The 24,028-nt window shown below is 40.3% G+C and overlaps 1 protein-coding gene across 3 annotated transcripts in view; it reads right to left on the minus strand.

Annotated features, from left to right (window-relative positions):
- BMPER (BMP binding endothelial regulator) overlaps nucleotides 1-24,028 on the minus strand; it is a 244,370-nt gene that overhangs the window by 102,164 nt on the left and 118,178 nt on the right. For all 3 annotated transcript variants that reach the window (XM_030796374.1, XM_030796375.1, XM_003279194.3), the window contains 2 exons: nucleotides 6,366-6,465; nucleotides 676-785 (listed from right to left, as the gene is read on the minus strand). In XM_030796374.1, coding sequence (XP_030652234.1) covers nucleotides 676-785; nucleotides 6,366-6,465 — 210 coding nt within the window. The remainder of the gene's footprint in view (nucleotides 1-675; nucleotides 786-6,365; nucleotides 6,466-24,028) is intronic.

Genomic DNA, 24,028 nt, shown 5'->3' on the forward strand with positions numbered 1-24,028 from the left:
TCAGACAGATGTGATCCATTAACTCACTAATGAATAATCCTAAAGTCCTCCCTGATAAATGTATTTCTTCTTGGTTTCCAAAATAAATTACTGCATAAGTACAGTCTATGAATGTGGGATGTGTGTCCCTTTAAAATTCTGAAGCTGTGGAATTCTTTCTTTAGCAGTAATTAGACTTCTGGTTGCCTTTTGAGAAAAATGAGCAAAGCTTCAAATAAGACAAGATATAATAAACAACACATAAATACTCTCTTCCTAAACTGCCAGGTTTATCTTTGTGATGAACTGTAAATCCATGCCTTTCTCTTCTTTTGAATGTGATTAAAAGCAATTTTTATTGCCAGGTGTGTTAGAGAATTCATCTTGGATAATTAGAGCCAGAGGGCACTGCCATATGTATTTGTCTGATTTTAGAAAAACCTCAGAACCGGCCCTTGGAGCCTGATTCTCACTACAAGGAGCTAACTTCTTGGTCCTTCGAAGATGATTGAGCTATAGTGTGGGTCCTATATGTAAGTTCTTGGTGACCTTGAGTATGATTTTCCTTGTAAAATGGCATCATTAATGCTTCCTCCCAATAAATAATACACCACTGGCCTTGGCTATGGCTGTGATGTTAACACTGAAACCCAAACGCTGTCATTGCTAGACCACAGCCTCTCAGAGCTGCCTTACCCTGCAGGTGCAAGCTGTGCAGTTATCGTACAGAAATGAGGATCCATTGTCATAAACATCACTTCGAAAGAGGCAGCTCCCAAAAGGGAGGTCAAACACTTTCCTCTGACCTAGAGAGAAACAGAAGCACGGTGTAAGTAAGACAGAATCGGGGATGTCCCATTTTGTCACCAGCGATTCCATCATAGGTCCATTACACATTCTCATAAGACCAGTTAAGTCTGGAGAACAAAAATAGAGCCTTGGGTCAGACAGGCCTAAAAGATCCCCAGGAGTCATTAGTTTGGATAAAGTTTGTTAAAAAAGAGTTTGATTCCACAATGAAGCTTGTAAGTTCAACAAATCTATAATGCGTTCATCACAGTGAACCAAAATCACTAACACATGAGCTCCCCTCATGGAGCTCACAGTCCAGTGAAAGGGCAAACTCATCAAAGGCTGTTTCAATACAACAGTAAGGTAAGTTCTGGAAAAAAGACAATCTAGAAACTGTGGGAATTAGGAGGTCAGAGAAGAATTGTTGGAAAATATAATGCCTGAGGAGCTTCTTAAAGAATGAGTAAAATTATCTAAAACTTGGGTATGGGCAGTGCGGGAGGTGGGTGGAGGTAGGAGGAATCATGATATCTCAAGAAGGTCTCGAATGAGCAAAAGGAACTAATGAAATATTGTTTGCTATGGTTTGAACATTTGTGTCTCCACAAAATTCATATGGTAAATTCTAATCACCAATGTAATGGTATTAGGAGGTGGGGCTTTTGAAAGGTGATTAGGTCAGGAGAGCAAAGCTCGCATGACTTAGGTTGGTGCCCTTATAAAAGAGGCTCCAGAGAGAACCCTCACCATGATGTGACAACAAAGTAAGAAGACACCATCTATGAGCCAAACAGCAAATCTGCTAGCACCTTGTTCTTGGACTTCCCAGCCTCCAAGACTGTGAGAAATAAATTTCTGTTGTTTACAAGCTACAGAGTTTATGGTATTTTATTAGAGTAGACTAAACAGACTAAGATAGCATTTCAGTCATGAAATTACATAAAGGAATAAAGGGTGAAGCTAATTCAAAGGGCACACAGAGGCACTTGTCGAGTGTCCAGCCTTTCATAGGCATAGTATCTCTGTAGAACTGGCTTGGTTTTCCCTAACGTGAGGACCGGATTGGTGAACAAAAGGACCAAAACAGCAATCCCAAATAAAGAATACAATCTAATTTCCTCCTTTCTTTTAATAACTGAGTTTCTACTCTTTGAAGCACATTAAAACATCTATGCAATGTTACTTTAATTAAAGACTAAGTTAATTCATGTTCACTGATCAAATTTCTATTCATACCACACTTTCTTCTTGTAAAAGATTAACAACAATTTCTGTTTATCAGTAGGCCCAATGAAATGCTCAAAATACCTAAACGTACTAAATGCTGTTCTCAGAATTAGAGTTGTTGGAATAACTGTTAGTAGGAGTCAAGAAAACCATGCTATCTTCCTATCATAGCCAACCTCAAGGCCAGGATACAATATAGTTGCAGAACTAAATCATTAGTTTGGTTCTCACCACCAAGAGCAAACTTGTTGGCCCTCAAAAGGTGGAAGTGAGTTATAATTTGGATCTTACATATGGACTCCCTCGTGACCATTGAGTATGATTTCTCCAGGCCTCACTGACTTCACTCATAAAATGGCATCATCAATACCACATTGCCATGTCACTACCTCTAACTATGGTGTTAATATTAAAGCATACAACCAAAAACTCTTTCATGGCTAGGCATGATTTAGCATGATGATTGTTAATTCCCCAACTAACACAGGTATTATGTGCACACCCAGGTCTTGAGTCTCTTAAACTTCCTAAGAACTGACATACTAAATTAAAGGATTATCTGCAAAATAAAAAAATTCATTCTTTCCCTAAATATTCCTCTAAGGAACCCAAATAGGTTTACCCTGAAGCATCAGAAAGCTGTGCACAGCCTGGATCACATAGATTTTGCCCATCCCATTATAATCACTTCTGTCTAATTGCACCTTAGTTTTAGGACATTATAACAAGAAATATGAATGAGCAGATATTTTTTGTATTTACTATAAAAATGATGGTGAAGTCATTTTTCACTGCTTTAAACATTATCATCCTTTTAATCAGTCCGTCAGAGATGTATTTCTGTCCTTTAATAATCTAAAATATCTCTGCTTCAGTTGAGTAATTTTTTTTAATTGTGATAATCTGGTTTGCCTTTTTACTATCCTTTATCTACATGTGCTTCATGTATTTTGTAAGTGGTCTTAAATCCTTGTTGGCAAAAGGCAGAAGATAAATGAATAGATAGATACAGAGCTCTATGTAGAAGCTTCATCCTCCACCAATCACAATGCACCTTCTTCATGGCTGAGCTCCACATTGTTTCTGCAAAGGCCCTTCTACCTCTTAGAGTCAATGACCCCTTTCTGCATTCCCATAGCCTGTTGCCTATACTACCATTATAGCAGCCAATATTGTTCCACAGGTGAAGGAATGGCTGGATGGGTCTATTGATCAATTGATTTATTGACTGATTGACAAACAGACTCTTCAATGTGCTTATCCCCCTGAACAAATGTGACCAATCGCTTAAATTCTTCCTCGCTAAAATGAAAATTTTACCTAAAATTGTAAATATAAAGCTCTTGGAGCAGTGCCTGATGTTCATTACACATCCTCAATAAATGGCAGATGGTATGTATTATGATTATTAGAGGCGATATAATTCAAATATGAACCTGGGCTGTGTCAATTAGAGTGCACTGGGTGCTGCTCTGTGTACACTGACCTGTGCTGAGACTCTCCATTGAGAATGAGGAAAACGAGGAAAGGAATGTTGTAATGCAAAAGGCAGAGGTATATCATGTGAATGAACCCTGCCCAAGGGAAAATTTAAGAGCAAAACAGCACTCAGTCATCTAAAGTCTAATTAGACTAAGATTTCAGCATCTAGAAAGCATCCTAGTGTTTGTTTGCTTTTTTGTCTTTGTTTCTTGCTGTGTGGGGATATTTGCTTTTACCCTCAAAGAGCATAAAATCTTACCTTAATCCCAAAGTCATCATGGTCCAACATAAGATAAAACATTCAAGGGAGTGGTTCAGAGACTTTGTGTACAGCCTGACTTAAGACATTTCCATGTCATTCCACGGGGGTCTAGCCCAACCAAAAAAGATCTCATTTGGAGGAGTTACAATTTTCAAGTTTCTCAAAACTTATTGTTCCTTTTGTAGTATGCCTTATAACCATAAATGAACAGAAAAACCTGCATTCAATACAATAGCTGTTGCTCATATGGGAAGCTTCTGAGTTGACTCAGCATATCCACAGTACCAGCTTCAAAGCATTAATCAAACTTACTTATCTGTGGAGCCAGACCCAAATGCCACCTCCTTTGCAATGGCTTTCCTGCTTAAGTGGCCACTGCTTCCACCATGGCCCACAGCATGATGATTCGTGCCACACTGAACTGGCTAACCCTATTCCAGGGACACTGATACAAACTGGCAAACCAAACAGAACACACAGAAGTGAAAATGTCTTTAATCAGGTATGTCTAAGCAATTCTCCTTTGTTCTTCTGTTTCGCATTTACTTTAAACGTGTGTGTGTGTGTGTGTGTGTACATGTGTGTAGCAGGTGTATGTGTGTTTGTGTGTGTGTAGCAGGAAGGCAAGCATTGTTAGATGAAGTTAGCAGAAGAAGCCAACAAAGAGGAGAAAGCTCCTAGTTTAACAAAATACCTTTATTTGTCAACTTGGTCATAAAAAAATAGACTTCATGGTATGGCTGTGCTAATTTGGGAATGAGAAAAATAAATCAACAGGTTGTTTCAGAGTTGAAGACAGTAAACTCTGAAAGGAAGGAGAGAGAATTCAAGGAAAAGGCGTGGGCATTAACTGAGAGGAGGCTGGAGCTCAAATAGTAAATTTTACAATCAGTAAAATTCTCCCAAAGGCAAAACAACTAAGACCTTTTAAGAATGAGAGCGCTTAATATCTCATTTTATGTTGTTCACTATGCTTCTGTGTAAAATAATCACTTATTTCCTGCAAACCCTCAGCGAAATCTGCTCTCCATCACAGGATGTAAACAGACTTGAGGGGAGATGCCTCTAAAAGGACAAAATGATAGAAAGAGAAAGAAAGCAAGAAAGCGAGAAAGTGAGGAAGGAAGGAAGGAAGGAAGGAAGGAAGGAAGGAAGGAAGGAAGGAAGGAGGAGGGAAGGAAGGGAGGGAGGGAGGGAGGGGGGAGGGAGGGAGGGTGGGAGGCAGGGAGGGAGGGAGGAAGGAAGGAAAGAAAATCAAGAGAAATAGCAGGAGCAGAAACACGAAGCCAGAGGTGATTAGGGAAAATATTAGCCCCTCAAGGATCCCTGGAGATTCTAAGGAGGTTGCTGGAGCTTCTATCGTATTTGCATGGTGGCTCAAGCCACCACATTTATTTGAAACTTAATAGTCTGACCTCGACTAGCTCAAGGGCTCAGGAATCATTAAGAAAGTATCATAGGCTGGGCATGGTGGCTCATGCCTGTAATCCCAGCACTTTGGGAGGCTGAGGTGGGTGGATCACAAGGTCAGGAGATCGAGACCATCCAGGCCAACATGATGAAACCCTGTCTCTACTAAAAATACAAAAATTAGCTGGGTGTGGTGGTGCGTGCCTGTAGTCCCAGCTACTTGAGAGGCTGAAGCACAAGAATCACTTGAACCCAGGAGGCGGAGGTTGCAATAAGCCAAGATCACACCACTGTACCCAGCCTGGCAACAGAGCAAGACTCCGTCTCAAAAAAATAAAAAAATAAAAAAATAAAGAAGAAGAAGAAGAAGGTAGCATATAAGCAAAAGCCAAAGAACCTCACTCTCTAGAAAATACCCATCATAAGTTGTCCCCTTTCAGCTGGCAACGTGCATGCAGCCCTCTTGTGACACCAGGGAAGGTGAGCTGCAGCAGGTTAGAGCTGGGCTAAGGAATCACACAGATTTGTGGTCGGATATCAAATCCACAACCCACTGGCTGGGCTGCCATCTAGGAATCTACTTCCTTTTCAGTATAATAAAACTAATAATAGCACCTGCATTACACATAGGAATTATATATTTAGTACCTACATTTCACAGCTTCTTGAGAAGATAAAATGAGAAAAAATACATATCTAAAGTGCCTAGCATGGTGCCTAATACCTATTAAATGTTCAATAAGAAAGAGAACATACTCTCTTTCTGTTGGCTATTATTCACTATTTCCTTCCAAAACTCTCATTTTCTTGCATGTGTTTCTTCCTGCATGGTTTTGACTCTGAAAGTAACACTAGTCTATATTCCTCTATGGGTTTACTTCAAATACCTTTAAAGTATGTTCCTGCTAATAGGCATATGCCCTATTAAAGATAGTTTCTTCGATACTTTCTAGCCACAAGGGAGAATTACCCCAGGTCATCTGGTGTACCCAGTTACAGATGCAAGTTGGGACAAGAGAGAAGCCTCCCTGGAGGCCTCCGTTAAGAAGCAAACCCTGTACACACCTTCCACTTCTGTAATTAGAAGAGGTTCTCTAACAAGCCACGAAATAGGACAACTTGAGAATCTCAAAACAACAACGTGGATAAACACTCCCAGAAGAAACTTTGAGAAGAAATTACATTGTTCTTTGACCTGAAAATAGTAACTCACCCAAACATTTGGGGCAGCACTGTCCTGGGGGAATGTGACTAAGGTGCTGGGGACAGGAGAGAATGGGACAGACTTCTCTCACACATTGTGTCCTGCCTCCCTAAGAAAAGAGAGAAAAAAGCATATTTAGAAAAGTAAATGCATGTAGATTGTACAACCAAGATATCTAGAACAAACCTAAGGCCATTCCTTAGTATTAGGTCCCTGGACCGACTGCTCAGGCCCATGTGATTTTCCCCAAGCGTCCTTTGATCTTCCCTGTAGGCCACACAAATTGCAGCTGCAAAAAGACTGCCTTTGAGGAGGTGATTCCAGCATCACCTCCTCTCACCCACCACCACTTTTCTTTATCTTTTTCCATCTCAAAACCACCTTTACAGTAGGTATAGGATGACCAAAACTGTCTCTGTTTGCTTGGGATTGGAAACTTTGAGTACTACAGCCAGTAAAGTTTCATGCAAATCAGGACAAGTGGACCATCCTAATAGGTCACTACCTTCTCTTTCTACCCTGCCAAGCAAGCAAAGGAACGCTTTGGCATTTTGAGACTTTTCCTCATATCTTCCAGACACCCATCTTTCTATAGGTTCTGCAGACATCTTCCTCCAGGAAGGCTTCGGTATCTGCCACAGCTGGAAGGTGCTGCTAAAATGGCTCAAAGAGGTTCCAGGTAGATGAAGTGGCCAAACTGCTGAAAATGGATACACTGAAAGCCCATATTCGGAACTATTTCACTGAATTCACCAAGCTATCCAAATCTGTTTTCACTAATTAATTATAAGATTATAAAGATTGATATGAGAAGAACTGGCAGAGTCTCAGAAACCTATTCAGAGAAGTTTTGGAGTCTCTGAATATTTTCCCTGCTCCCTCATTCTCATTCTTGACCCTTTCTGTTCTCCAGCACTCCATACCTCCAACATCCACTACCCTCTTGGTTTAACCTCAGCATTCCCTCTTCCCTGCCTAAGGATATAGTCTGACAACTTCCCCTCCTATCCCTCACCAGAGGCGCCTGCTTCCCCAGCCCCAGTTAAGTTGTAACTTCATACTCAGAAACCTGGGGTGGAAATAAAAAGGTTTTCCAGTTGATTTACATCCAACAAACTGGCAAAGCTGATGTGAAAACTATCCTTTGCAATAGAAATTGCTACGAAAATTTATAAATAATTGAGGTTTTCTTTTCTTTTCTTTTTTTCTTAAAGAAAATCAGTGAATTTGGTAAATAGATCACTCAGCAAGTGGAATTTCAATGAATTGGCTTCTCTGGGATTTGAGCTAGAAACCAAACTAGTACCTGCAGGTTCCTTGTCTTGAGTGCATAATTTATATCTCAAGAGGCCTCAGGAAATGAGAAACTCACAGCTCAAAGAGCTGTGGACCCCGCAAGGGAAAGATTCCATTTGATGCATTTCCTCACACCTTCCCCACTCCTTTCTGGCCATAGCAGAGTTAGCCTCAGCCACCAGGGGCCTGTCCGTTCCCATCCCAACACACTGCGGCCGCCTGTTGTTTCTGTTTTCCCTTCCTGTTCTCGCCATTTTTATTATGACAGTTTTTTTTTTTTTTTTTTTTTTTTTTGGTGGGGATGGATGAAAAGCGGAGGGCATGTTATATGTCTTTTAAAATATTTGTTATTTTTTACGCCTCTTTAATGTTGGATTCTTCCCCCAAACCAATAAAGAACATGCAAAAATACCAGAAAAAGCTCTTCTGTTGTTTTTACATTATTTCCAAATCAACAAGAATCGCTAAAAATCTCCCGAGAATCCCAGGCTGCTCTGAGATTCCTCACTCAACTCTGCATAATATTAAAGTTAGAGGCCTTTCATCAGACTTCAGGGGCATGTAACCTGAATCGTGGCCAGGCCCTGGGGTCAGCCCCAGCTTAGACATGAAGCACAAAAGTCGAATCTAGAGGGAGGACCCAAGATGCTGCCCTTAGCTTTTAATTTCAAAGAAATTCATCTGCAAGCAACTTCCTAAAATCCTGAAGCCTCGGGCCACACAAGGTTGCCTATGTATTGGCCTCTTGTAGGTGCACAGAGAACACATTCTTTTCATTCATATTCTCTGTTCTTGTTGGATCAGCATCTATTTTTCAAGCATATTTTGAAATTGAAATTTAAAAAATACTGCACAATTGCAAAAGAGTAACTCATCCAATGCTTTGGAAAGCTGGCAAAAGATTATGTGTACTAAAGTAATTTTCCTTACAATAAGGTCAAAGAGCAAATTTTGCATACATAATACAACTGCAGTTTGTGCTTCCCAAGAGTCCATTAAAGTAACTTCAACTCCAATCTGGGTTTGCTGGTTTAGTCAAGTTTTATTTTGTTTGGTTTGCAGTATTGTGGCAAAGCCCAAGTCCAGAGGCAGCATTCCAATTAATGCCTCCAAAGAAAGTCCAGGCCTTTCTTAGGAACACAGTTGCAGCTCACAACCTGCTTCTAAGATTTCAACTCAGCAGGGACTCTGATTAAACTATAATCTGTGGCTATGCTGTAGGCTAAGAGAGTAAAATCACAGAAATAAACATTCCTGTTTCTAAAACTGAACAAATTCCTACTGCAAATGTACTATCAGATGATCACAGTAGCTTTCTGATTGGCTTCTCTGCCTCAACTCTCTTTCACTAATCCATCCTGGAGGGTTCAATGTGACCAGGCCTTCTTTCCAGCATCTATCCATCATTCCATTATTTTATCAAACATTTGTTTAAGGCCTATCATATCCTGGGGATACAACCGTGAATATAAGACAAAAATCATCCCCTTTAAGGAGTATATATGACCCATGAGCATGCCCCACCCCTGCTAAGATTGAGGATGACCTACCACTTCATCCGGGATAAAGTTCAACCCACTCGAGCTAAAAGCCAATATAATAGAGACCATGTGTTCACCAAAATCTGTTGCCTTTTTCTCTTGACAGAGCTATGCTACATTTCCCAGACTCTCTTGCAGTGATATGTGCCACATGACTGAATAGGCACTGAATGGGAGATGGATAGAAATAATACAAAACACTTATAGGTCTACATCAATCCTCCAAGCTCTCTTTCTCTCTGCTAGACGGATGGCCAGCTAAATGCAGAAGACATCATGAACTTTACAAAAAATTGAAAGAGTCTGGTTCCCTGGGTTACCACATGGAAGTCTACCTGCCGGATCCCTGCAATGAACTGTGAAATAAGCAAGAAATACATTTTGTTACATTATTCAGATGCATTGGTTCTTTATTATCTCATTAGCCTACTTTGTCAAAACATTCCATAATCTCTTTTCCAATCTTCTTTTCTCCCAACTCCAGCATAAAGAGAGAGTTTCTTTGTGGCCCCCAAACATAAATTATGGTTTCCATCTTCGTTAAACATACCTCTTTCCCATCTCTCACAACCCCACCCCCATCATTAACCCCTATCAAAATCCTGCTTCGTTCAAGGTCAATTTCAAGCCTCTTCTCACCTGTGAAGCCTTCTAGAGCCTTCAGTTCCTAGTAACCTCCTCCATCTTTCTATATCTCTGTTCTCATCTATACCCCTGTATTTGGGGCACACAAATACATAATTTTTGGCACATACATAAAGGCTCAACCCTGTAAGGAGACACTGACTTTACTTCCAAGCTAAACTGTCTTGGGGGTAGGGGCCAGTCCTCTGTGCGTACTATCCTTCAGAAGAGCAATGAAACAAAACCTCAATAAAAAAATTAGTGAATGAAAGGCAGAGCTACCGCATAGAATGAGCTCTAGAATCTGAATGAGTATTTCAGACCACTTTAACTACAGGATGCTGATGACAACCAGGCATAGTTCTGGGCTGTCTCATCCACTTACCGTTGTGTTTTATTTGGTTTTACATATTCTAGCCTTGTGTTTTGCATATTTTATGTACTAACTGTTTGTTGGTGTTAATATATCAAAAAGCAACATTCAATTTCAGCATGTAAAGCTGGTAGGATGCCTATAAGCATAATTGAAAACTACGTCTCATGTATTTTGTTAAATGTTTGAAAATTCCTAAGTGGTTAAAATACATAAGGACAAATGACTGTGTTCTTACCCGGTCAGCAAGAAAAGAAATGCTACGAACTTTCATTGTACTTGTGTGTCATAATTTTCATCATCTGCCTTTCCTTAGAAAGGTAAGTTTGTTCTTTAGAGATGTTCATTTGTTCAAATTGCATATCCAAGTGCTTCTCTCAAAAATTAGCTATTTTTTAAAAAGAAAGATCTGAAACCTATGCCAAGTCTATTTCTGCCCCTTTATTTTTGTTTTAGATGATTCCATTAAGAACACAATTGCTTTGTGTAAAAGTTTACCTAGAGCAGCAGTTTTGTGGCATAATAAAAACCTATCTTCCTGAATATAGTGATGAGTTCAAGACAATAAAACAACAGCCATGTGCATGAAGGATGCTTCTCCAACAGCTGAGTGCCCAGTGAGACTTGGGGGCTGAAAACCATCTTGTAGCGTGTGATGTGGTATTCATCTCCCAAACAGGAGCAGAGCTTGGCTCCCTAACAAGAGGCTGGGAGCAGAGTAGTGCAGTGCTAACCCGTTACAATGAATCAGCTACCCTCTTCCACATTCTAGAGCAATTTTTCCTATGCCCAATTCTTTGGGAAAAAAAAATAGAGTTCTCTATTTTTTCTCTAGAGTTGCTTCTGAGATGGAAGTGGGAAGAAAAGAGAGAGAAGCTGGAGGGGCAGTGTAGGGGAGAAATACATCTTGAGTGCAAAGGATTTAAGTGTGGTTGATAATCTTACATCACATCAGCCGGTGGTGAAAAGCTGATATGTGAGCAAAGCAACCACTCTGAATTACAAATTGGGTCAAAAACTTTACTTAAAAAAATGAATGTCCTTAGCCATGCCTTACTTTGGCCTAGATCTGTATCTTGCTAAGGTTCTGGAGCATGACACTTAACTTCCAGAAGTAAAGATTTTCGGATTTGGTTTTCCCTGTTCTTGGTCTGCAAAGAATAGTCTACTCTACAAATCAAAGCAGAAGAGGGACAGCAGATGAAGTGGCAGACTGAGGGGACAGTAGCAGAGTAGCCAAGGGGAGAGAGGACACCTCCAATAGGTAGTGAGTGACAAGCCTGGGTTGTGCCAGATACTGTGCTTAGGTACTTTTATCATTTTAAGTAAGTCTCCAGAAGACCTGTGGGCAAGCTACTGTCACCCCTACAGCAGAGAATGAGCCTCTAAGCTTTAAGGAAATAGCTAAAAAAAAATGCCACCCAACAAACATCCAAGCTGAGTTCTAACATCCAAGCTGAGTTCTAACACCCAAGCTGAGTTATTTCCATCTAGTAGGGCCTTTCCTTCCAAAAACCACAGCACAGTTTCTAAGCTGGAGTGTGAAGTATAATCAATGCAATGGCCAGAACTTTCTCTCCTTCAAGACATTCCTTGTGTCTTCCCTGGTAGATGTTGGTTGTAGCTTTATGTCTATTTTTTTATCAAAATGGCTTAGATAAAATATATATTGTCCACATTTTTGTTATTTACTTAGATAAAATCCAAATTATGCGTCCACCTTTTGCCTCCAGGGCTTTGTCCTTTCATGTTGTCTTCTCCTCCCACCTCCCTTCTTTCCTTCTCTCCCTCTTTTAAAAATCTTAAACAAGATGCCCCTAATATGAAAATCTGAAAGTTTGGGACTTCTCTCTTCTTGCTCTTAGGAAGAAGATAAAGTGTCCACCAGCCCCATAGGTAATTTATAATCCACCAACACAGGCCCTTTACTCGCCTCTTCCACTCAGTGGAAAGAATTTGCTTTTGAATCTACAAATAATAATGGGCCATTTCCACGCTTTAAAACCTTTAGTGGCTCCTCATTCTGTTCAGGGTGCTCAGTCTAGGCAGTGGGTTAGAATCACTCTTAGGACTCTTGCAAAAAAAAATACATTGAGGTCTTCACGTCCAAGATTCTGATGCAGAACCCAGACACCTGTATTTTATTAAAGCTGCAATTACGTCTCAGTCACTAAGCTACTGTCTCCAGACACCAAACCCACACATCCTCATTCACACTCTGCCTTCTGGTGCTGAAGCTGGGGCTCTGCATGCCACATTTCTGCTTTGCTAGCTTAGTCCAAGATAGGCTCTGCCTACAGGGGCACTAGACAAGGGACTGGTTCCTTCTGTTTGTTTCCCTTGGCCTCCTGTCCCCATTAATGCTACTTCACCAGGCAGCAGTACTTCCTTCCCACATCAGCAACTGAACCCAGTTTAGAGATTTTCCAACATTTCATGCAAGTAAAACCAGCTTCATCCCAACATCCTACTCCAGCCAGCCGGCACCCCCTCCTCAGAAGTCTGAATTTCAGCTCCACATAGCCCCTCCTCTAAGTTTTAATAATTCTACTCTCATCCCATTGTTCCCCGACCCTAGATTTCTCAGACAAAGCTAAAGGGCAGTGCACTTACTTCCCCAGAGCATATAATACTTTAAATACATTAACAGAGGTGTTTATATAGATACACACACATATATACATATACATATACATATACATATACACACACTATAGTACGATACATCTGGGCATGTATACACCACAGTGGTATAATTGTGAGTGTGTGTGTGTGTGTGTGTGTGTGTGTCTTACCCACTAGTTTAAGAGTTCCTCAACCTTCACACTCCTGACATTTGGGGTCAGGTGATTATTTGCTTCAGAGGCTGTTCTATGCATTGTAGGATGTACAGCAGCATCTCTGGCCTCTACCTGCTAGATGGCAGTGGCACCCTTCATCCTCTGATTGTGACAACCAAGCACGTCTCTGGACATTGCCAAATGTCCCCTGGGAAACAAAATCACCTCCAGTTGAGAACTAGAGTACTAGGCCAATGATTCCTCAAACCACAGTCCAGAAACGTGCATTTTTAACAACTTTCCTGGATGAATTCAATGCCTCTGTCCAAGGCACTATGCTTTGCCAAATGCTTCACTGGCATGAGCTTCCAGTAAGTAAGACTTAAACCTTACTTATCTTATTCATTCCCCCAGCAGCTAGCGCACATCATAGCTTCTAACATGTGTTCAAGACAAGTGTTCTGAAGGATGAAGCCAATTTTTCAAGTGGAGCAGTTCTCAATGAGGGAAGAACAGGTCTCAATTTGCTTCCCTGGTGGCTGGAAGCCACTTTTCTTCAGGCTTGTGAAGGAAGAGGTCAGCGAGAAGCAGTATGGGTGGAGACAGAGCTGTGATCAGAGCTGACACGGTAGAACTGTGCTTCTCCAAGGAGTCTGTGCTGAAACCAATGCAGGCTTTATCATAAAAACCTGTGCTTGGAAGCTTTCTGACCCCAAAAACCTGGACATACGGCTACATATGAGTTTTGGTATCCAAAGTGATGAAATAAAACTCAACTCTGATTCTATACATAGATATTCAAGAACATGTCAGCAAAGCTCGATGAAGACACTTATTTTGTCCCATAAAAATAGTAAACAAAGACCCCTGAGGAAGGGTCTATGTGGATGACAAAAACAAAAACCCTTTTGTACTTCACGACCTATTTAGAGAAATATGAACTAATGCCCTGTCTTGAGAACCAAGCCTGAAACAAATTCCTTTTATTTTGCACACCAATTAATGTTTCTAAGTCTAATTGCATTATTGTTATTGTTTATATTATTTTCTTAAGTTTTCTATTGCTGCTATAGCAAATTACAAATGGAGTGGCTTAAAACAACACACACTTATTTTCTTACAGTCAGAAGTCTGGAATCAGTTTCATGGGGCTAAAATCCAGGTACCAGCAGGCTGCATTCCTTTTGGAGGCTCTAGAGAAGAATCTATTTCCTTGCCTTCTCCAGCTTCCAGAGGCAGCCTGCCTTCCATGGCTGATGGCCCCCTCCTCCATCTTCAAAGCTATCAGGGCAGCACCTTCAGACCTCCCTCTGACTGCATTCTCTGCTCATCATCACATCTCCTCCGACTCTGACCCTCCTGCTTCCCTTTTATAAGGACTATTGTAAGTGGGCAGCCCACCCAAAGAATCCAGGGTCACCTCTCCATCACAAGGTCCTTAACTTAATCCCATCTGCAAAGTTTCTTGTGCCATGTAAGTTCACCTTCACAGGTTTTGGAGATTAGGACATGGACATTTTGGGGCCAGGGGATGCATTATTCTGCCTACCCTAATTATTATTAAATAAATGACATTTAATTTCTCTGTGTAGTCCCAAATGTCATATTTCAGGCCTAATGTGACTACAACACACCTCACCAAAAAAGCTAGTGTTTCCAATATTTTCCAAAAGGAAAAGATAGCCAAGAAGCTTGATTTAAATCTTGGTCATATGGCTTGTGATCTGAGTAAGTTCACATCCACTTATTTTTTCTTCTTCCTGCACCCATGTCTAGTTAGAAGGTGAAATTCAAACCAGACGATCCAATGTTTTTGTCTTATTGGCCCTCTCCTTTTGTCACAGGCAAATTATAAGCACTGATGGACAGCTTCAGGAGCAACTTTCGGTGTTAATGAAGTAAGAAAACTGTCCTTGTTGCCAACAGGTCTTTTCAGGGGCACTATGCCAGTCTTCCTGGCCAGCACCAACCCCTTAATTTGAAGTTCCCACTAAGCTGTGGGACTTGGCCAGGCACCCTCTGGCCCAGGCTACAGAGCCCTGTAGGGACATCAATGTCTGCTCATGCTCAGCTAGATGACTCCCAAAGAGTTTAACCATGTTTGCTATATTTCAAGATTCTTATAGAAATATGCCTCAACTGGTCTTGGTGGAGGGGTTACGGAGCAGGCACTGTGAGGCCTCAGCCTGTGGATAGCACAGCTAGATGCCTTCTTTCTACAGCTGCACAAGTGAGCAGGTCCAGCCTAGCTATGGAGATGGTGTTAAATTTCAACTGCATATAGGGGCAGAGCCAAAGATCATAATTTCATAAAGTAAATATTAGATTATTAAATGAATACATGACGGAAATGTCTACCATAGTTCCACTAATCCCTTTTTTGTTTGTTTGTTTGTTTTTAAGAGACAACGTGTCTCTCTCACCCAGGCTGGAGTGCAGTGGTGCAATCATAGTTCACTGTGACCTCAAACTCTCAGCCTCAAGCAATCTTCCTGCCTCAGTCTCCCAAAGCACAACAATTACAGGTGTGAGCCACACTGCCCGGCCACTAAACCCCATTTGAAAAGGGGATTTGGTTATTGTGTTTGCTTAAGTCTCATTTTTAAAGGTAAAATTGGCCTCATCTTCCCCTTGGAGTCCTTGATCTTAGCTCTTCCTGCCACTTAGCTGAATGGCAGTTTTCCTTGTTTGTTTGTTCATGTGTTTGTTTTCTTTTACGTTTTTTCTTTGAAAAAGAAAATTTAGAAATTCTTCTCCTTCCATCAACTCAAGCTTTCCACTCAGGCAGACACACAAATCACGGATGAAAGACTGCGATATCGTTTGAGGCAAATTCCAACTGGTTCTGGGTGTCCACAGATATTTTACTTTCCTCTTTGTCTATTTTAGAATGAGGAAGATAAGCCCACCCTATAGGCCCAAGCTCAGATGAGATCTCTGAACAAATGCCCTGGGAACTGAGAGGAGAGGCAAAGCTCTGGGAGTCTGAGAAGATTTGCAGCCCTGGATTGTGTGGTGTGTGGAAGCAGGTGCTGAATGACAGCTGGACTCAGTGATCTGCCCCCAGCAAGGTCTTTCCCCTTCCAGGGCTAACTGAGCTGAAACTGGAGGAGAGGCAGGGCCTGCTGATAAGGGCCCTGAGAGCCAGCTCCTGCCATGCCTCAGAGCCTGGGTGTTCCCTCTCTGAAACGATCAATAAATAAACAAGTAAATCCACAGGAGAACACCTCCTAATATTTCAGATTCCTGGAGACCTCGCAGACCACCCTGGTAGGATGTTTCTCAACTGCTGCCCAGAAACAAAAAAAAAAAAAAAGTGAAAGAAAGAAAATGAGCCCTTTTCCTTTTCTTGCCATTTTTATCAAAGTTCAAACTTTCATCATCATGGAAGTAGTCAAAGCTGTTACAAGCCTACCGCTGACACATCAAACGCTTTATCTACAGCCTGGCCCGTTTCCAGGGAGATGAAAAGAACAATCATTTAGAACTCACACCTCCTATGAGTTATGAGCCATTCCTAAAAGGAAGGAAATAACACCATTATGCAGGAGAAAGGGCATTTTTTCATGTTCCCCAGGCTGTCTACATCACAACAACATTGGATAGGCACTAAGAAGAAAGCTGAAGGGAGGCCTTTGACTGCTCAAGACTTCTACAAATACTGAACTGCAGAGACAGAAACCCAAGACATCACCAATCAACTGTTTTCCTAAACCTTTCTGTTGACCTTTAAGTTCTGGCTACCTAAAATAGTTTATATTGTTTTATTTTGTCCCCACAAGGCTTCATATGGGTTTATCGTTTGTCCCAAACTAGGTTGAAAGTTCACAGAGGGCAGAAGCCATATTCATTAATATTTCTTCTGTCTTCCACAGTGCCTAGCCACACAGTGAGGCCAGAGTAACATCAGAAGTGTTTGGTTTTCAGTTAAACACCTTCTTGTTGGGTTGTCAGTTAAAGCTGAAAATAACTCAAAAATGTTTGTGCTCCATTGAGGTTCCTTGAGGTACAAAAAATATCTGTTATCTTGACATGAATAACTCTTAATTAAGATATACCTGAATCTCTCTCACTGTATTGACAAAATTATACTTAAAAGTCTTTGAGGTTTTCCTTAGTATGCCTGAACACGCTATGGAAAAATAAGATTACATTTAAACTTCATTTTAATTTCTAAATAGCAATTGAAGTCACGGCATCCTTTTTGTTCACCCTTTCAATATATATTTGAGTTTCTGTATGTCAGACACTGTGGTCTTTAAATGAAAAAAATCCAAAATATCTATTTGGTATCCATTGTTATGTGCAGTTCTCTAATTTGTATCAGGTGGCAATTTCCTAAAATTTTAACAAAATCTAAAATGTTGTAAGTACAATGTCATGAAGTTCTATAGTAAACGCTCCGTGGCCTCCATCAAGGAACACTGTGCAGAGAGACTAGAGGTTTCCGGCACTACTCATTCAAACTCATGATGCTCCTGGGTATTGGTCTTGTCAAACAATTTTAAGTTTGTGTTTTGAGACAGGCTGCAACCCAATCTTGGCAAGCTCTCGGGATGATCCTAATCTAGGCCATATATGATCAAAGAAAAATAAGTGTACAGTCTGTTGGCAACAGCTGTAGTGGAGGGTCCCAGCATGAGCCAAAGCTAGTGTTCTGACATGTCTGGGCAGGTCTAGTGAAAGGGAGAGGTTCACCCGTCGGCTTCTCCTGAGAGAAAATCCACCCTGAGGGAGGAAGAGATGAACAACAAGAGAATCACCTACTGACTGAGCCTGACAGAAGGAACATGCTATCACCAGTATAACTTGGCATCTGTCACTCACATCATCCCAAGTTCAGTACCACAGATGCCTGTATTGTCCTAGAGGAGAAAGAATACTGAAAGTAAAAGCACAAAAGAATTGCTTAACTAAAATCTTTGTGAGATTCAAGTATAGGCCCTACTGATTTAGGTGTCCTATAATTGAGTAAAACACAGAAAAAGGAAAGTGATATTGGCCCTTGCCACTTCAGTGGAGACTTCCACACTGCTTTGTCTTCTGAGGCCTCCAGGACACTAGCTGAAACGTGCAAAGATGGTGGAAGTAGTGGCTGTGCCAGGCTGAGAATCAAAGTGCTTGGAAAAATGGTGGCAACATCAAACAGAGGGAACAACAGCAGACAGACATGGCAGAAGATAGAATCTTTTCCAGCTCAGGAAAGTGGTATTTCCTCTATCATGAACTCCGACTTCCTAGGAAGACTCTCCATCTTCCTACCGAAAGATGATCTATGTCAGCAATACTCAGCATTTGGCAGTATAGCACAAATCCACGAGGCATATTCTCTGACAAATTGATTCATGTATTGGCCAGACAGAAAGAAGAAGTGTTTGGCCAATAAGTTATATTAAATTGAAGTTCTCCTGGAATAATATTAGGCCAGGTTCAGAAGCATTGTCTTATAATCTTGGCCAGAATATGCTGAGAGGCCAGAAGGGAGTGGCACCTCAGTGAGGCCATGGCTGGATGGAAAGCTTATGATCATGGGTGAGGTCTGAGTGGACAACAGCTCCGTAACCGTGACAACATGCTAAACCCCAAAGATCTTTCTCAAGAAGGATGGAGAAACACAAGTCTAAACCAGTTAAATAAAAGAAAATTCTACCTGAACATTCTTAGTTAGTACCTTATTTCAGATAATGATACAGGAAAGGACAGCAGTTCAGGACTTTTCTTTTAAGACCATAACTAGAAGGATAGAAGTTTAAGGGCTTGCCAGAAGTACCCTAAATATTGCACTAAAAACCAAAGACAATCTCTATGGTTCCTGTGAAGATAATGGAAGACAAGTGGAAGGCCACCTTTGATTAGAAATCCACGAATGCCCAATCTACTTAAAAGAGATGTCAAGGCTTCTGTGGTCAATGGCCAAGGGGCAAGTCCCTCAGAAAATGCCCAGGGCTCTCTTCAAAGACCAGTATTGAAGGGGAATATTCTTGGGGCAAATGTCCAGAATTAAGGGACATAGCAGCTCAGAAAGATCATCATTTTATTCTACCAGCCTAACTTAAAGTTGATGGTAATGTCTTAAAAACAGGCAGATTAAGTGAAAGCTTATATACTGAAGGCTGAACACTTAGCTTTTTTTTAACCAGAAAATCACTTCTTAAGTTGGTCTATATTAGTTATAAAGAGCCTCATCCATTGGTACTACATGTGGCTGCCAAGTTCAGAGAACTGATATAAACAAGTAACTCAATGTGCATAATCCATTCATGATCAGAACATTGCTAGCTCCAAGTGGTTGAACATATTTTTGATGTGAAGAATGTCCTGCACATTCCCAAGTCTGTGGATTATGGATATTGCCCTTTCAGTGAAGTATTTCTCTTAATATTTAGGTAGTATATTAAACGCTTATGTGTTATAAGTGGCTACCTGGTAAGTGTTTATGGACTCTGTGAATAAAACTCTAAGACAAAAGGTCTCCATCCCCCTTCCAAAAATTCTTAAGGTAGAAAATACGCTCCCATTTATATTAGATACTTTGCCTAAAATGCATTGTGTGGACCTCCACATACAATGACCATCTGGTGTTTTTGTTTTAGGAAAGTGTGTCCAGTTCTCTAGGACAAAGAGTATGATCTACTGAGCCTTTGACCTGGTTTGGCCTGTGGTAGCCTTGAGGATTAATTCTTGTTCCTTCTTTTCCAAATCCTCCCAGCCTCTAACTGTGAAATGAAAAGTGGCCCACTCTCTAGAATCAGTCCTGCTGGAAAATGGTTGTTCTCACTCCAACACTAATAAAACACACCATGGTGGGGAAATGGGCAACCACTAGAGCAAAGTGTTCAACATTAATATTTCTTGGAGGATCTGATGAATTTTACTTTAAAAAGCAGAAGCATTCTTAAAACTTGGGAATGAAAGGAGCAGTGTTTGAAACAAAATTGTTCATGGTAAAAATATTAAAGGATTCTCTTCTCAAACATTCCGAACTCCAAAGGGTACACAGTTACCCATGTAGCCCAATGGAATGGGCAAAAAGCTACAAATCTGTGTAAAGAGGACATTTCTTTCATCCAATACTTAGATGTGAGGTGTCTGCATCAAAATACTTTTGAAGACTCCAAATCTTCTCTGTCATTCGATTTGTAGAAATAACAATATCTATGCATGCAGAACTTATACCATACTCCAGATAATGGGTGATGAATAAAAACTTTGAGGAAAAATAATGACTTTAAAATGTTATGGAAACCCTAGTTCCTGATGACACGAGAAGGTCTATGCCTTAAACTCAATACAAACAAGCAAATAGTTCCAGATTCTAAATCAAGGAGGAAAGCTGGCAACACATATGGTTAAGGGAACAAACTCATGGGGTTAAGAGCTCCTTCAGATTCCCAGTTCTATTCCTTGCTACTTTGCACCAAAGTTAATTAACTTCTCCTAAGCTTCAATTTTTTCATTTGTAAATTGGGAAGAACAATAGTATTCAGTCTCATAGAGTTCATGCAAAGAATAGGACAATTGAGGTAAAGCTTTTAAATCAGTGCCTGGCACATAGTAAATGCTCAATAAATGTTAGCTATTTTATATATATATATATATGTATATACACACACATATATATGATACATTTATATATATAAGATATATTTGTATGTGTGTGTATATATATATATGGTCAAATTAATTTTAAATGCCATGCAGCTCCATAAAATAATAAACGAGTGACCTTGGGCAGTTTATTTAATTGGAGTCTTGGTTATTTTATCTCTAAACAATGCTATTTTCCTCACCAAGCTGTTGTGAAAATTATATGCAACAATGTGCTTAAAGTGCCCAGCACAGTGCTTGCTCTATAAGTGTTATCAATTAAAAATGAACCTCTGACACCCTCTTCCCCACCTCACTGTGTTTGGGTTTAGCCAGTCAAAGTATATTTCATTGGCCAAGAGAACAGGGCTATGAAAGGTACAGAGCTGTGGTGACTTTTCCTCTGAAAAGTTAGGAGAACATTTGTGTTTTCCTTGGCACCAAGAACACATGGGTAGTCTTTGGGGTGTACAGCAGTGTATATACATCACCCATGTATTTGCATAAAGTTTCAAAGCACTTTCTTGATATATGCAGTATGACAGCTGCTGTCACAATATATTTATATAAGTTCAACACAGATTTTATAAAATAAACTTGCAAGTGTTTGTTTTCCTAAGGAGGGGTTTGTTTGAGGGCTGGGGGATAATCATTTCATCTCACTGTGAAAAACAGCACATGCTGACACGCATCCTTTACCAATGACACAAATAGACTGGTGTTCCCTATTAACGTGCGAGGCAACCCTGCAGATATAGTAGGCCACTATTACCGTTTTTAAAATGTCTTTTCTGAAAGAAAAAAAAACAGCATTGATGGATGCAGTAATCACAATCCATCTGAGGTCTAGAAGGAAGGATGAAATAGATAACTGTGACTTTTGCACACGAAATTCTTCCAGCTAATTGTCATATTCCCAGCCTGGCTGTCCTTTTGTCCACATGAAGGACTTGACCTAACGTGAAACACAATGAGAATTCCTTACTGACACATGCCAACATTCACCTCAGTCTTCCTCAGAGACACAAGCAGCTCAGATCAGCCAAATATTTCCATCAAAAAAAAATCAATGTATGGGGAGGCACAGTGTCTCAGGCCTGTAATCCCAGCACTTTGGGAGGCCAAGGTAGAAGGATCATTTGAGACCAGGAGTTTGATGCCAGCTGGGCAACATAGCGAACCCTGTCTCTACCACAAATAAAAAATTAGACAAGCATGGTGGCAGTGCCTGTAGTCTCAGCTACTCAAGAGGCTGAGGTTGGAGGATCACTTGAGCTCAGGAGTCCAGGTTATATAGTGAGCTATGATTGCACCACTGTACTCCAGCTGGAGCAACAGAGAAGACCCCATCTCAAAAAAAAAAAATCAATGTAATTTCTATCAATATTCTCCTGCAGCATCTTCTAAACTAGTACTTCAGAGAACCCTGTTTCATAAGATGTTAATAGTGGTTCCATGACACAAGACTTCTACAAAGAAATGAGTAATGTTGGGTTAAACAAGTTAAATAGGTTCCTTCATTGAGGGCTTTTTAAAATCTTTTAACAAATATGGATATTCCATTGGGTAAATACAGGATATGGTGTTTCTCAAACTTATTTGACCATAGAACCCTTTTGCCATGGCACTTGAACATATTCTGGTGTGATATAAAGGGAAAAAAAATTTGGAAAATGCTGATCAACTTCAGTTTTACTACTATAGGCCTTTCCTAAGGATCTATAGCTGTATGCTTCTTCCTCCTTGAGGCAAATTTCTTGCTGACAATTATTAGTTAAACAAGTCTACATATTGAGCAATCGATCATATGCCCCAAAACCTTTTTCTTCCCATCTATGTATATATGATATCAAGTAATATGGTCTTCAAATTCCATTTAAGATTATATTTTTATGAATTCCAAAAACCACTCTTCTCAATACAAGCTACATCAAGATTCCCACTCAGGATTGAATTGAATTTTTGGAACTTTCATTCATTTAACTATAGAAAAAAGAAAAGAATTCTAGGTTTCAACATGGCCCTTTTCCAATTCTATAAACCAGGTCACCCTACCAATGTCTGGCATTTCTGGAATATTTATAAATAACCATAGTATAAAAACTCTACCTCCCACATCCTCTGAAAACATAGCTGGTTACAAATTCCCCAGGAATATTATGTGGGATATGTGGTTTCCATGCCTTTAAAAGGGGTATTTGTAGGCTATCCTGAGGAATATTTCAGCCAGGTCTTTCTCCTGTCTTTTTCAGCCTAGCAAACTTTGCCCCTTAGTCCTGCCTCTGGAAGGCCTTAAAAAGTGATACATTTGAAACAAATAGATCCCTTATAGAATCCTCAGTAGGTGGTAATGGCAGAAATAAAGATCCAAAGTAAAGGCTTGCTTACCCCATGTAGGTCTCTTTAGCAGGGACCTCATAGGGCCACAAGTGAGGCTGAGACTGGGTTGGTTTGGGTCAAGGAGCTGAGAAAACAAGGAAAACAGTAAAGCAGGAGCTTTGGGATTAGACAAGGACAACAAGCTGGGAGCAGCAAGAACTAGCTCCCTTCCTTTTGCCTCTCCTCCATGTGGGCCATGCTCTTCTGATGAGGCAGGGGTGGAGATTGCTGAATTGCATGAATTTCACTCCCATCTCTAGCCTGGTCCCCCAACGCTGAAATTAAAATAGTATCAACAAAACACATTAATTTGAAAAAATATGAGAGGTTTGAACCAGCTTTCTCAATCATCTATTTTCATTTTCACTTTTGATCTTCAAATTTGGCACAACATGCACAAACAATTTTATATCTAGAGTCAAAGACTGTGTCAATTGCTCACTACCATATCCCAGTGTCCAGCACAATGTTTTTTTCTAAGAAATAGTCACAAGTTTTTGTTGACAGACTGCAATACCATTGAGTATTCTACCTTCCCTACTTGAAATCTCAGCATGCACTTTTCATTTTTCATAATTAACATTTTATTGCCCATTTAATATTCCATGATGACAATATTCTTCATCATAAACTCATAATCACTTTTCCAAATTCTAATTCTGTATTTAGATAAGAAAGGCTCCATGTAGAATCAATCAGCCTAAATCATTCATGGCAATATACTAATTGCCATGTCTTCAGCTTAGCTGTCCATCTCTCCATGTGGAGGAGTTGGCCAGATAGAAAAGACACTGGCAATTTGTGTTTACTCTACACAGGCTTCTCTATTCTGCTTCAGGTGAGTAGAACCCATGGTTAGTGCCTCCTAGGTACACAATGTGCATATCCGGGAGCATCAAGATTGAGGACCAGCAAAGACATCTTATGGACATTTCTGGACAAATACGAAGAAACCAAAGGACAATGGTAATGCTACAAAAAAAAAAAAAAAGAAAGAAAAAATGATTTGGACTGCATGTAAACTAGATATGAATTGTTAGTTGGTGCCATCACACATAAAAAGTATAGCTTAGACTAGTGGTTTTCAAGCTT

The sequence above is a fragment of the Nomascus leucogenys genome, chromosome 17 (genome assembly GCF_006542625.1).
Source record: "Nomascus leucogenys isolate Asia chromosome 17, Asia_NLE_v1, whole genome shotgun sequence".
Classification (NCBI taxonomy): Eukaryota; Metazoa; Chordata; class Mammalia; order Primates; family Hylobatidae; genus Nomascus; species Nomascus leucogenys.